The sequence below is a fragment of the Anolis carolinensis genome, chromosome 4 (genome assembly GCF_035594765.1).
Source record: "Anolis carolinensis isolate JA03-04 chromosome 4, rAnoCar3.1.pri, whole genome shotgun sequence".
In the NCBI taxonomy this organism is placed as follows: domain Eukaryota; kingdom Metazoa; phylum Chordata; class Lepidosauria; order Squamata; family Dactyloidae; genus Anolis; species Anolis carolinensis.
Genome location: NC_085844.1, coordinates 163,410,442 through 163,424,257, shown reverse-complemented (window position 1 = coordinate 163,424,257; position 13,816 = coordinate 163,410,442). Strand labels below are relative to the sequence as shown.

Here is a 13,816-nt window from a genome sequence, read left to right as displayed (position 1 = left end):
GTAGATCACAACTGCTGGAGCAATTACAAGATCATTTTCATATATAGACATGAAAGGGAAAAAAAGCCCACTCATGCTATTGCAACCAGCTTTTACATATGGTCTGACAACAATTTTTAGATAACAAATTGCAAACTACAGGTTTGTGGAAATTATATTTTGCTGACTTTGTCCAGGGCTAGCAAGTTAAAGAGGAAGTGCTATTGGAAACTCATATTGATAAAAAAAGGAAACTTTAAGGGGAGAAAACAATTAAAGGCAAATTGGATAAAAGCAAGCTTTTAGTTGTTCAGACATGGTTGTACATTCCAGGTGTTTGTGGGCTGAGTTATAGCAATGCTAATGGAAAACAGCACTCTGGGTATATTCAAGAAGAGTAGAGTCGGGTGGATCTGAGGAATCTCATCTACTGTTATGCTGACATTAGCCCACAGTTGCCCATGGGAGGCTCCCAACGTGACATGAATGCAACAACACTTTCTTGGTTGTGCTTCCCAGCATTTGGTGCTCAGAATAATCCCAAAGGGAACATACAGTTAGCAAGGCTAGCAACCTTTTATGATGGCATCACATATTGCCATGCTAAAAAGTCTTGACACAGAAACCCAACTCAGATTAAGTTAACAGATTAGGACATTAAAAAGGCAGAGCAGTGAAATATTGGGGGCAGATGAGGGTATAACTGAGCTCCTTTAATGAAATAACACTGATATCACTGTATTGGGAAAGATCATTTGGGAGGACTAGGATCAATTTTAGTATTTTAAAGGATTTTTATTAACAAATGTTCAAGAAACATGTTACTGGCAAGATACGGAGCCTTAGCATGGTGCAGTGGACTGGTGTTAGACTAGGACTTTGGAAACTAAGGTTTGAATCCCCACTAAGCCATGGAAACCCATTGAGTGACAATGGAAAGCAACAGCAACTCCTAAACAAATCCTGCCAAGAAAACCTATGAAAGGTTTGCTTTAGGTTCACCATAAACCAGAAATGACTTGAAGGCACACAGCAACAACAAACCAGACACATTGGATTGAGTGGGAGTGAGCCATTAAAATTAATGCTTGAAATATATTTTTCACCATTAGTTTCAATAATGCTACAAGATTCTCTTGTGTCTTTTTACATTAATATTGTGTTTTTTAAAAGAGCCATATTAATGAGTCAACTTTTTAAATGATAGCAAATAATTTTTTTTCCTCCCAATATAACACTTCAAGGTTTGAAGCACAAATTGTTTAACAATGCCCTTAATGCTAAACAATGTTATAGCGACAGGCCCAATTTCTATTGCCAGTCCCAACTGGAGGAGACCCAATGAATGCTGTGGCAACTTGGCAATACAACACTTACATTCAACTGATTGATTGTGGCAGCTGTAGTTGGGATTAATAACCAGATTCAGGCCTTTGTAGTAACCTTTCGGCTCTCTTAAAGGGGAATATACTTTTGAAAGTTAAAACATGTTACTTTAAACTCACCCAACTTTATTTGTGGCTATTGAAATACTGTAGTAAAATGTGTTATCAGCAAGAACAGATAGCAGACATCTAAATAAAGTATCACTAGACAAGAAGAAGCTACAAAGTACCCAGAAGCAACCTGTTAGTAGTTAGAGCACTCATTTGTTTAAAAAGCCAACTGTTCCAGTGAGCACATTGTGGAACTAAGGAAGCCAAATCTAGGGTATATAAGCTTCATATTTTCTCATCAGTGAAGACTACCATGTTGCAAACTGCACAAGAAGAGGAATAACTGCTTCTTCATGTCTCATGAACTTCCATGAGAATATGTTAACTGGGAGGCCCTTTACCTAAGTGTTACCCAAAGAGAAAAATAAACAAAGTGCTACTTACAAAAGCAGAGGAAAAGTGTGTCAACACACATTGCATAGACACTGAAGAACCCATGTGCAACTAGGTAAGAACCTATAATGACAGTCTGAGAGAGGGAAGAAAATATATGTTGATTAGACCTTATTTTATATAAAGCAATCCTACCGCTATGCTGGTTCTTCCCAGATGGGTTGGACAACAGTTCCCATTATTCCTAGCCAGGGATGTTAAGACATTGTAGTCCAATGCATCTGGAAAGCACTAGGCTGGAAAAGTTGACATGAAGCACTTCTTAGTTTAAATACAGAAAACGTGCAGCTCTAAAGTGCTTTTGTAAATTCGGTAAAAGTCATGTCGGAGCATTTTTAGTACTACTGCTAACCCAGGAGTCCCCAAACTAAGGCCCGCAGGTAGGATGTAGCCCTCCAAGTTATTTACCCAGCCTTGCCCTAAACTTTTGACTTGGGGTTGCCCTAATTTTGAAACGACTTGAAGGTGCACAAGAACAACAATCCTAATTGACTCATCAGGCAAAAGCAGGGCTACAGTTCCCATTGAAATAGCTAAGTTTATGTTGGTTAAAATTGTTTTTAATTTTAAATATTATATTGTTTTGTGTTTTTTTGCACTACAAATAAGGTATGTGCAATGTGTATCAGAATTCATTCATTTTTTTCCTCAAAGTATAGTCCAGCTCCCCAACAGTCTGTGGGACTGTGAACCAGCTCTCAGCTCATAAAGTTTGAGGACCCCTGTGCTAACCTTCCCTGGCTAGTAGGCTGTTAGCACTAAGGTAAAATCCACATGGATTACATGCTTCTTGGCCATACACTGAATCCTGCTCCATCATCAGTTGTGTTAAGTTTTTGACCTTGTCTCTCTTCCATACAATTGGAACCTGATGTGGAAGATCAGAGATGCTTCAAACCTTTGTTCTGCATTGATAACAGGACCCTGAATTGGTTTGGGCCACTGTAATTGAAAGTGCCACAATGCCTGATCTAAACTGAGGCTGCAACTGTGAGAATGGCTAAACCTCCCCTATTGCTCACACCAGGGTCATTGGGACATCTGCCCTTACCTGAAAGTCATGTTTACATTGTTAAAGCAACAAATAATTTTGACTCCATGCTTTGAATGTTCAAGGCGCTTATATTTTCTGATCACTGGTATATTGGTGCTATAAACTAGCAACAGCCTTAAACAATATTGGTTAAAATTCCCCTGGCAGATATATTGAGGAGAGGATTATAAGGATTAATATCAGTGTAGTCACTGGCACATCACACCACAGAAACACAAGCATTACTGTTGTGACTGCGCCTTCGGGGATTATGGTTGATGGTGATGGGATCCGAAGAGGAAGAAAAAACCCTCGTGATGAGAGTTCACTGGAGGAGTTGCGCAGGAAGCGACTTAGAGAGCTATATGGGGGATCTTCTGAGGAAGATTCAGATGGGGAGTTTGGGGAAATGGATGCTGAGGAACAGGTGGTGGCTGGGGAAGTGGGCACTGAATGGGCACAGCCACCAGAGATGTCTGGGGATTTGGGGCCTATGGATACTACTGAACCTGGGGTTTCTGCAGGAGCTGATCCCACTTGGGATGCTTGGAGAAGGGAGGATGGTTCTTTAAGTGTTCATGGGGCTAAGTGTGGGCAGGATGATTGGTACTCCGATGAATTGCTAGGTACTCTGGATCCACGAGCTCTAGCTGTGTGGAGTTCGGACTCTGAGTAGATTTGGGACACCTGGTGTTTGGGTGTGAGTGTTTGGTTCACCCAGGAGGAAGGGGAATAAAATGGGAATGTTTGGCCAATGCACTTTGCGTGTGGCAAGGTGTTGCTGAGGCGCCATTGGGATCTCTGTGTTTCCGTGAAGACTGGACTTGGACTGTGATTCGGATGTAAGTTATCTGGGACTGCTTTACGGCAGAGGGATGGAACTGTGTGGGTTTCCCTGGACTGCATTCTGATTACTATTTCTAGCTGCTGATACCATCTGGCTTGGCTCTCGCTGTGTCTTATCGTGGACCTGGTTTGGATGACTGCACCCTCTTCGGACTTTGGATTGAATTTGACCTGGCTTCTGTCTACGCTCCCTGACTGACGACTACTCCCGGCTTCTGACTTCTGGAATTTGCTGCTGCCTCTCGACCTGACCTTGGATTCTCCTGACGACTGCTATTCATCATCCCTTTGAAGCTTCGGCTTTATCTGCACCGTGGAAGCAGTTTACTGCTCTTCTAGTTTGTTTGTTTTTAAGCCAGTTTGCTGTTTTTCTTTTGGGAACTGTCCCTTTAACTCCGCAGAGCTGTCTGTCTGTTTTCAGAAACGGTTTGAAGCTAAAAGAAGCTTTTGCACTTTCTGTTATACTCTGCAGCTTTTGGAAGGTTGCAAGCCTTCGTTTATTTTGCATGTTATCTTGCAGTCAACTCTATTTGTTTTTCCAAAGCTGAATTGAAGCGTTCTTAGTTTTTATTGAATGCCAGCATGGGAAAATAGCATGGCTTGTTTTTGTGTTATTTTTGGCTTATCTTCAGAATAAACTTTGTTTTGTTTGTTAACTGGCGTCTGACTCTTGACAATTACTAAGAGGTCCATTGCACGTGTACAGGTGTAAATATGGACCATAGAAGAGTCCTTTCAGGTCTTAGAAAATATTGTCAAGGTTTTAGGAAGAAAGAGAGAGCATCATCTTGAATGAAAGGTTAGAAAGAAGATAGAGAGACTGAGCCCAGAAAGAAGGGAGATCAAGAAGGATTCAGAGAGGAATGTGAAGAAGAGAAGAATAGGTAACTCATGATAGCTTTTATTCAGCAACACTGTCTCAGTAGAGCAGTGGTTCTCAACCCGGGGTCCCCAGATGTTTTTGGCTTACAACTTCCAGAAATCCCAGCCAGCTTACCAGCGTTTGGTATTTCTGGGAGTTGAAGGCCAAAAATATCAGGTGAGCCCAGGTTGAGAACCACTGCCATGGAGGAAAGTAACCAAACCAGAGGCCTATAATCAATCTGCACCTGTGCAGCAAGAGGAAAGCCTAAAATACCATTATTTGCTTTCATCTCCCCTTACTGAGTTGCTTGCTAATGGAGTTGTTCCTTTTGTTTCTTCCTTTATTTCCTTTTCATTTCCTGATGCATAAAATTCTAGGTATTGTTCCCTTTCCAAGAAAGATAGATAGACAGATAGCTAGATAGCTAGATGATAAATAGATAGACAAATTTTTAAAAACAATTTGGGGTGGACCTTGGCAGGCCTCTTCAGGCCCACACCAAGCTGAATATTGACACAAAGTCCTGGATTTTTAAATTCTAAGAAGATCCAAACTGTCCTCACCAAGAGTGGGACCCAATAGTAATTCAGCGATGGTGCCTCGTGTGTGAATATCGGTATCCTGTGTGTGAAGAAAAAGAAGGCTAGGACACCTGCAGGAGGAGAAAACACAGGATATCAGATGCCAACAAATGCACTTGGCAGCACTTAAAGGCATTATCTCCCATGCTATTCTAAAAGATACCTGACGACTTACACAAGGCAATACCAGTTCTAGGAGTCCATACAAATACACCACCATACATTTTAGAATCAACACATGTTCAGACAAGGAATAAGTTGAAAACCCCCTTAAAATCTTTTTTTTATAACAGCAGATTATGCAATATACAAAAGTAAATTCACATGTGTTGGGGAGAAGTAATTGATATTGAATTTTCTGAGCAACAAATCATCACATGAACTAGTTCCACTATTTTCAGTGGAACAAAAACTGACATTCAGATGAATTATTCATAGGAGGCTTGTAGAACCAGATTTTAATCAGTGATATGGTATTTTATATCAACAAAACTGGGTTTTACAAATAAGAAAAGATAGTAAAATAAAATAGCCAGTTGAAAAAGAGAAAAAAAGAAACATCTGATTTTTAAAACAACTCTCATTTTTCTCTTGGACTGCTTTTTAACTATTTTCATTTATCTGATTCAATATACGTAGTTCATGATAAATTGAGATATTAGCTTATGATAGCATCTATACTAAGCAGGGAGAGAAAGCCATGTAAATTAATTAGCCCAAGGAATGTGTCCTTAAGCACAAGGCAAATATTAATCAATTTTGCTATTTCATGGTTTCATCTTAGACAAATCTCATTTGCGTTATAAAGGAATGTACAAGCAATAACAGTAAATATACTTCATTATACACAAGATAAGAGTCCTAGAGTCAAATAATTCAGAAGGTAGTGGAGCCTCTGGTGGCCCAGGTGCAATGGGTTAAACCATTGTGCCAGCAGGACTGCTGACCAAAAGGTTGGCAGTTCAAATCCAGGGAGTGGGGTGAGCTCCTGTCTGTAAGCTCTAGCTTCCTATGCAGGGACATAAGAGAAGTCATTTTAGGTGCAGTCCACTTTAAATAAGTTCCATTTTGATTTAGATAGCAGCCAAATTTGTTTGAATGATTCCTATTTTGGTTCAGAATTCCTCTAACAACAACTCTAGAAAACAGGAATCTGAAGGCAGATAATGGGTTGAGAAATCCCATCTTTCAAGTCTTGCTGGAAGGACACATTTTTCTTTATTTTTCTTTTTATAGTGGTTCAGCCTTTGGTTTCAACTCATCCTTGAACAAATTATTTTGCCTGTGCTCTCTTTAGATTCACACCAATACAATAATCTAAGCAGTTCCTTGTTTATCTGATTAACAGATGCCCTGAGAGACACCAAGATAACGAGGTTTTCCTGTAATGATTTACATACAGGTTATAAAAATGCTGCAAGACTGAATTATATTGGCACAAACTAGAAAGACTTCATTGAAAACTCTTTTTGCCAAATTGCCTGTTGTCTTCAATCAGTGGTTGAATCAAAATAATGCACTGACTTACCCACACCTCCAGCAACAAGGATTTTCCCCAAGAATAATAAGAAGTCTGTCACCTTATCCAACACTGCAACTCTATGAAAGAAAGAATTGATAAGAGTGGAAAAGCTTTTCTTTTCCAAACTGTCTGCTTTCAGCTACCTTCTGAAATTATTAAGACTAATGTGACCCAAAAGTTTCAGCACAGTGAAGGATCTAGTTTAATAGGAAAAAATCCCCCCACTCCCTAAAATTCCTAATTAACATCCCAATGTTAAAAATTAGCATTTCAAATTATTAGAAAATGGCTAATTCAATATGGTGCATGAAAATGGCTGTTCCTCTCTCATCTTGCTGTTTATTTACAGTATTTATTTCCTACACTTCTCACCCCAAAGGGGACTCAGAACGGCTTACAGAACACAAAAACAGCATACATGCAATGCCAATTATACAATTAACAAGGACAGACAGGACAGACAGAGGGTAAATACAGTTTTCCCATCTTATTTCTGGCATCTTGGAGTCTGTGCTCGATACCAGCCATTAGTGGGGGGAGGGGGGGTGCTGTGGCTCCATCTTCCATGCCAAGGAGCTTCCTCCCAATCAATGTCCTTAAAGGCATCTTTATTATCTCTCTGATAAAAGCGGTACCTATTTATCTACTTGCATTTCTGCTTTTGACCTGCTAGGTGGGTACATGAGCTGGGGTTAATGGCGGGTGCTCACCCCAATCTGGGCTTGAACTACCAACCTTTCGATTGGCAGGATTTTTCTGCAGCACAGTAGTTTACCCACTGTGCTAAGCCCGGCCCCTGTTAGCATTAATATATAGTATATAGTGTGTGTGTGTGTGTGTGTGTGTGTGTGTGTGTGTGTGTATATATATAGAGAGAGAGAGAGAGCACCAGATTATTAACCGGAGCAACTTACGGAGAGTGGTCAACCCTCCTGTTTAAGCAGCTCCACTGGCTGCCGATAACATTCCAGTCCCAATTCAAGGTGCAGGTTATTACCTAGAAAGCTCTAAACGGTTTGGGACCTGCCTATCTTCGTAACCGCGTCTTCCCCTATGAACCTGCACAATTTCTAAGACCCTCTGGGGAGGCCCTCCTCTTGCTCCCCCCTTCATCACAAGTACGATTGGTGGGGACAAGACAGAGAGCCTTCTCAGCCGTGGTCCCCCAATTCTGGAATTCCCTCCCCAGGGGGATCAGGCTAGCACCCCCCCCCCCGGTCCACCTTCTGAAAAGAATTAAAGACCTGGATGTTTCATTGTGCTTTTGAATAGACGGTCCTTCAGACAGTCAGGCCCAAATGGGACCAATAATCTATTCTTGCACTTTACCACTGCCCTTTCTGCTGCCATATGATTATGCACTTTACTATCTTTCATTGCTGCAATTAGTCCACCCACCCATGAAGATAACAGAGACTGTTGTTTGGTTGCTGACTAATCCTACTATTTATTGTTAGAATGTTATTTTTATTCTGTAAACACTCTGAATTGCATTTTTATGTAATTTACATTTTAATTGTTTGTTGGGCCTTGTCCTGTGTGAGCCGCCCCGAGTCCCCTAGGGGAGATGGAGGTGGGATACAAAAATAAAGTTATTATTATATACAGTATTATTATATAGTAGGCAAAGAATTATATTTACTTAAGCACTGATGGCTACATGGAAAACATTCTGTTTACTTCTTTTTGGAATAGCAACTTGATAGATTTTACACTTATTTCTCCTTATTCTGGATGTTATATAGTGCTTATTTTCTTACTGCATTTTGTAACTTTGCAAAGGAAATTGGTAAGAGAACTTCAAGAGGTACTGCAAATTCCATGGGGATACAAAGGAAAAATAGATGAAATGGTAAATGTCATCCAAATCTGATGACACGGATTTAGCTGGGACCAACCTCCACTTGGGTTCTAATCCCTAATTTTCTGGTTCTGTGACTCAGGTGTTAAAATATATATTAAATAAATTAAAAGAGTATTATTTATAAGTGACACGAAATTTTAAGCACGGTGTGTTGAACCCTTCCTTACCTTACTACATTTCTCATGAGAAGAAAGAAAGCTTCTCTTGCTGAGGCGCAGAAGTTTTTACCATATATTGCAATCTGCAAAATATTAACAGCTGTTAACGTATTTGTGTGAAAATCCACTTATAGAAACATGTTGTTGGACTAATGACACCAGGAAATAAATAAATGTATGGCATTATATTCTCAATGTATGGGCAAAATCATCCAATTTTTTGCATCCCAGAAGGCTGGATCTTAGCCACTTACAGAGGGATATTAATATATTTCATAGAAGCTAAACTGTACATATGTAAAGTATTCAGGTCATTATAAAGGAGCACAAAAAATGATCCTGGAAATTTGCTTTTGTTTCTAGATGGCTTGGAATAAGCTGTGTGATTTTTGGAGAAATGAAAAAATACATGACACAACTCAATGCTGACGGGCAAAGGGAGCCTTACAGTTGTTCTGACCTTCAGGAATAACTACATCTCCCTCTGACACTTTACAGCGAGTGACCCCAAACAACCTTAGCAGCCTCAAGATTAAGCGACTCTAATGCCTTCTATATGGCACTAAAGAAGAAATATGTCTGGCAGTCTCAGCTGGTTCAGAATATATTGCTTTGCCCACTGGGTTACTGAGAGTACACACCATAGCCATGCTCCGTGATCCATGCAGGCGTCTTTGAATCCTCTGGGCAAAATTCAAGAGACTAGATTTCATTTCTAAGACCCAAAACAACTGAACAGCAAGGATGGATAAAGATGAGGGTGTGTTTGTTTGCTTTTACAACACTCACACAGCTACAATCTTCCATGCCTTTGTGACTGGATAGGTAGAAAAGCAGAACTGTGCTTTTCATTTGGATACTACTTTAATAATGAAGTCAGTCCAAGTATGGCTACAATTATTCTTTATATTCTGAGACAGGATATCATCTGACATTTTTACTTCACGTTTACAGGACAATCCTATTTATGTCTACTCAGAGGTAAGCCCCACTGTCTACATTGCAAACATCAAAAATGCATAGGTCTGCAAGCCATGTTACCCTTTTGTAACCTAAATCCAATTATTAGTCTCAACTAGTGTGGACCTATTGAAACAATTGTGGCAAGGTATATTCACACTTATAGAAATCCCATTAAATCAAGTGGTTTGCTCTAATTTGGGCTAACACTTGGATTAGGTTTATATCTTTGTTTTTCATACTTGCCCCAAATGTGTCAGGCAAGGAAGCCACCATTCAAAATGAAAGCCACCTTGTGCCAGATTGGGGATCTAACCCTGTGTTGATCAAATTGAAATAAGATATTTATCACAATACCCTGGACTCATAAAATCCCACTGCACTGCAAGAAGCCCCTTTTATTCATTCCTGATGAGTTTCTCAATTGGCCTCTGCTGAAATAATATGCATATTAGTTGGTAAAACAACCTAGTTAGGTGTAATGTTTCTCATTTGTCATACAGAATTTTAAATATTACTTTACATTTTGTCTCCCCCCCCCCAAATCAAACAGTTTTTCATTTTGCTACCATTCTAATTTTTAGTTCCATGAATATGATTTGGATAGGTTTACCGTAGCCTGCAGGAAAAGGGCAATGTTATCCAATAATCGATCGACCATGCTTGCTACATTTTTCTAAGGACCAATTTTAGCTGTGTGAAAATACTTATCTTTGTAAGCAGCAGTAAAGAAACTCATCAGAGATTTTTACCCCAGAGCTACTAGAAATAAATCTAAATATTATAGTTTAAATCAAGCCTGTGGGGACAGTGTTTGGTACACTATTAGCCATTCTTTAGAAAAGGAAATGCTATAGTAGCATACAAGAAAAGGAGACCAAAATACATACCATGATGTAGGCATTTCTGTTGATAAATTTGAGAAATTTTTCCAAGCACCAAAAACAGCATTTCAGGCAGCAGAGGAGGAACTTAGCAAAGGCATTCTGTGAGCCTAACCCAAAATACAAAAAAAAATCCCAAAAAACCACATTAAGAATGAAGAACTGCCATTCAAAGGCAAAAATGACATGCACCTTGGCTTGGACAAGTGGTTCTCAACCTGTGGGTCCCCAGGTGTTTTGGCCTACAACTTCCAGAAATCCCAGCCAGTTTACCAGCTGTTAGGATTTCTGAGAGTTGAAGGCCTAAACATCTGGGGACCCACAGATTGAGAACCACAGACTCTGTTTGCACTAATACTTTTGTGTTGATCTGCAACAATATTGTGCAAAATACCATATTAAAATTCAGTTGTGTATTAGGACAATACCAATGCACTGAATTTTCCCAGCAGCCTGCTGGACTGTTGGAATTACAGCACACAAGACACGTTAGTGTTTCCCATACCGCACCACCCTTGTTTTTCCTATTTAAAATAACAAAATTAAATAAATGATACTTCTGAGAAATGTATATAGAGTGTATCATGCCAAGATAGTTTCCAATTTTTGAGCAATTTATTTAAATTCTATCACATCAAGATACAGTTCTCAAAAATGTTATGACAAATGTACACTATCAAACAGAAACAAAAATTGTGCAATTTCAGGAAACACACCTTTGAGTTTGTGATCCAGATATTCCAGGATTACTCGAATCAGTTGCACTATGGCAAGAATTAAAGAGCCAAATGCTAGGGAACCTGTATGATATCTAGTAGAAAAAAATGGCACAATTCAGTAATGTGAATCTTATTAAAAACTGAGAGCTACTGTGACTAGACAGTAATTCTGATTTTTTTTTAAAAATGCCAAACACCCTTTACAGTAACTTTGTGTGAGAGAAAAACCTAGTGTGATTATAGTAACAGACTACAAACTGTGGTTCTCCCTGTAGCTTTTATCTTTTTATTGATACATGAAACTTGTACAGAAATTATTTTTAAAACCTTTATTTCTATCACTAGAAAGGCACCTAATATAAAACAATGCCTGAGAGCTAAATGCTGTTGGTAGCATTAGCTAAATCACATGCATTGAATGAACATCCAGGGTTTGTGGTTGAAGTAGATGAGGGTGAAGAAGTTGGAACTCAATCCAGACAAGACGAAGGTGCTCCTGGTCAGTTGTAATGCAGATCAAGAAACAGTGAATCAGTCTATGTTAGATAAGATTACATTCCCCTTGAAAATCCAGGTCTGCAACTTGGGCACAGTGCTGCATTCAGCTCTGGCTTTGCACGTCCAGGCTTCTGCAGCGGCCAAGAGCTCATTTGCACAATTAAGGCCTGTACACCAGTTGCACCCCTTCCTTGAGATGTCTAACTTGGCTGTAGAGAGATATATTGTATCTACACTGCACAACTATAGCAGTCTGACATCCCATTAACTGACTCAATGCTACAGAATTCTAGGATTTGTAGGTTTGTGAAACATTTGCTCCTTTCTGTCCGATAGCTCTGATACCACATGAAACTACAAATCCAAGAAACCCATAGGATGGAGCTATGGCAGTTAAGATATAATTCCTCGCTCTGAATGATGTACTGTACTACCGTAGTTACATCCCAATTGGTTTAATGCATTCTACATGAAGCTGCCTTTGAAGAATGTTCAAAAACTTCAACTGGGCCAAAGATTTGCAGGGCTGCTTACAGGAAATGTTGATGGTTGTAGAAATAAATAAATAGAAGTTTTACCACAGTTTCTGAATCAAGATAAACCCTGCAGTACAATAAAATGTCATACAAGCTTGTGCAACAGGTAAGAATATCTTTACTTTAGTTCAAAAGTTTGGACAGGGCAACAATATATACAACAGTGTTTTTAATTCACACAGAGAATATAGGGAATAAGCAGTCTCTTTAAATATGCCTAATTTGCTTTATAAATAATCAGGCTTTGGAGAGTATGGCAGCCATTTCCTTCCTGACCAATTTCCAGTCAGCTGCTCTCCTCCCTCTCCGAGATGAAAGTGGTAGTTTGTCTCTACAGCGAGCTAGAGACATCAGCCAATTGGAATTTTGGCTCCTAACTGGCTCAGCGAATTAGCTGTTGCCACATGCCTTTCCAGTCAACTCATTCCATCATGGTGTCTTTTTGCAAACTCTCACAGGAAGTACACAACTCTCTCTTTGCAACGCTCTCCACTGGCAGCTGGTTTGTTTCTAATAACAATTAAAAGTGTTGTTTGACCTACAAAGCACTATATGGCTCAGGAGGGACAATATCTTCCCACATGAACCTGCCTGAGCTTTAAGATCTGCAGAGGAGGCATCTCTCTATCATGCTGCTTTCAGAGGCACGAATGGTGGAAACACGACAGAAGACCTCTTCTGTGATTGCTTCCACGTTTTGTTTTAGAACTCCTTCCCTAGGGATGCCAGGAAGACTTTGTTTCTTTGTTTTCCTTACACCAGTAAGTTAATACCTCATTCTAGCAAGCCTTTGGGTATAAGAACAGTGCTTTTATGATACCATTTTTATCTTGTTTTAAAGTAAAATTCTAATCGGCTTTAATCCTGCTGTTATTTAATACAAATGTTAATCTTAAATGTGTATGTTTTAAACTACAGTAGAGTCTCACTTATCCAACATAAACAGGCCGGCAGAAGGTTGGATAAGAAAAAGTGTTGGATAATAAATAGGGATTAAGGAAAAGCCCATTAAATGTCAAATTATGTTATGATTTTACAGATTAAACACCAAAACATCACGTTTTACAACAAGTCTGCCACTTGTTTGGGAGTGTGGCTGCACTTGTGTTGTTGTTGGGCATGTTGGCCCACTGCACACTGCTGTCTAGAGAAACAACTGTGGATCCGGGCAGGAGGCAGATTGCACTGGATAATACAGAACACTGGATAAGTGAACGTTGGATAAGTGAGACTCCACTGTATTGGCATTTCATTTGACTCTCTGCCTATTTGGAAATTGGCTAGAGTTCCAGCTTGGGAGAAAGGAGGGATACAAATAAAGTGATGGATGTATAAATAGACATTGATTCATCTTCAACAGCTGAATCAATGGTATAGAAGTAGAATTCAAACAGACAGACCACAGTGAACATGCATGTATCACAGTGCAACAATTTTGACTATAAAACATCTTCCTCCATAATCTAGCACACATTTCTGAAA

The 13,816-nt window shown here is 39.4% G+C and overlaps 1 protein-coding gene and 1 long non-coding RNA gene across 7 annotated transcripts in view; one reads left to right on the top strand and one right to left on the bottom strand.

The window, feature by feature from the left end:
- slc44a5 (solute carrier family 44 member 5) overlaps positions 1-13,816 on the bottom strand; it is a 268,997-nt gene that overhangs the window by 19,307 nt on the left and 235,874 nt on the right. For all 6 annotated transcript variants that reach the window (XM_008114106.3, XM_062978139.1, XM_062978141.1 and 3 more), the window contains 6 exons: positions 11,298-11,392; positions 10,588-10,691; positions 8,747-8,820; positions 6,722-6,792; positions 5,176-5,264; positions 1,860-1,944 (listed from right to left, as the gene is read on the bottom strand). In XM_008114106.3, the coding sequence (XP_008112313.1) occupies positions 1,860-1,944; positions 5,176-5,264; positions 6,722-6,792; positions 8,747-8,820; positions 10,588-10,691; positions 11,298-11,392 (518 nt within the window). The remainder of the gene's footprint in view (positions 1-1,859; positions 1,945-5,175; positions 5,265-6,721; positions 6,793-8,746; positions 8,821-10,587; positions 10,692-11,297; positions 11,393-13,816) is intronic.
- On the top strand, positions 3,619-4,424 carry LOC134298352 (uncharacterized). The gene is made up of 2 exons (XR_010005381.1): positions 3,619-3,743; positions 3,826-4,424. It is a non-coding gene; the product is annotated as an uncharacterized LOC134298352 (long non-coding RNA).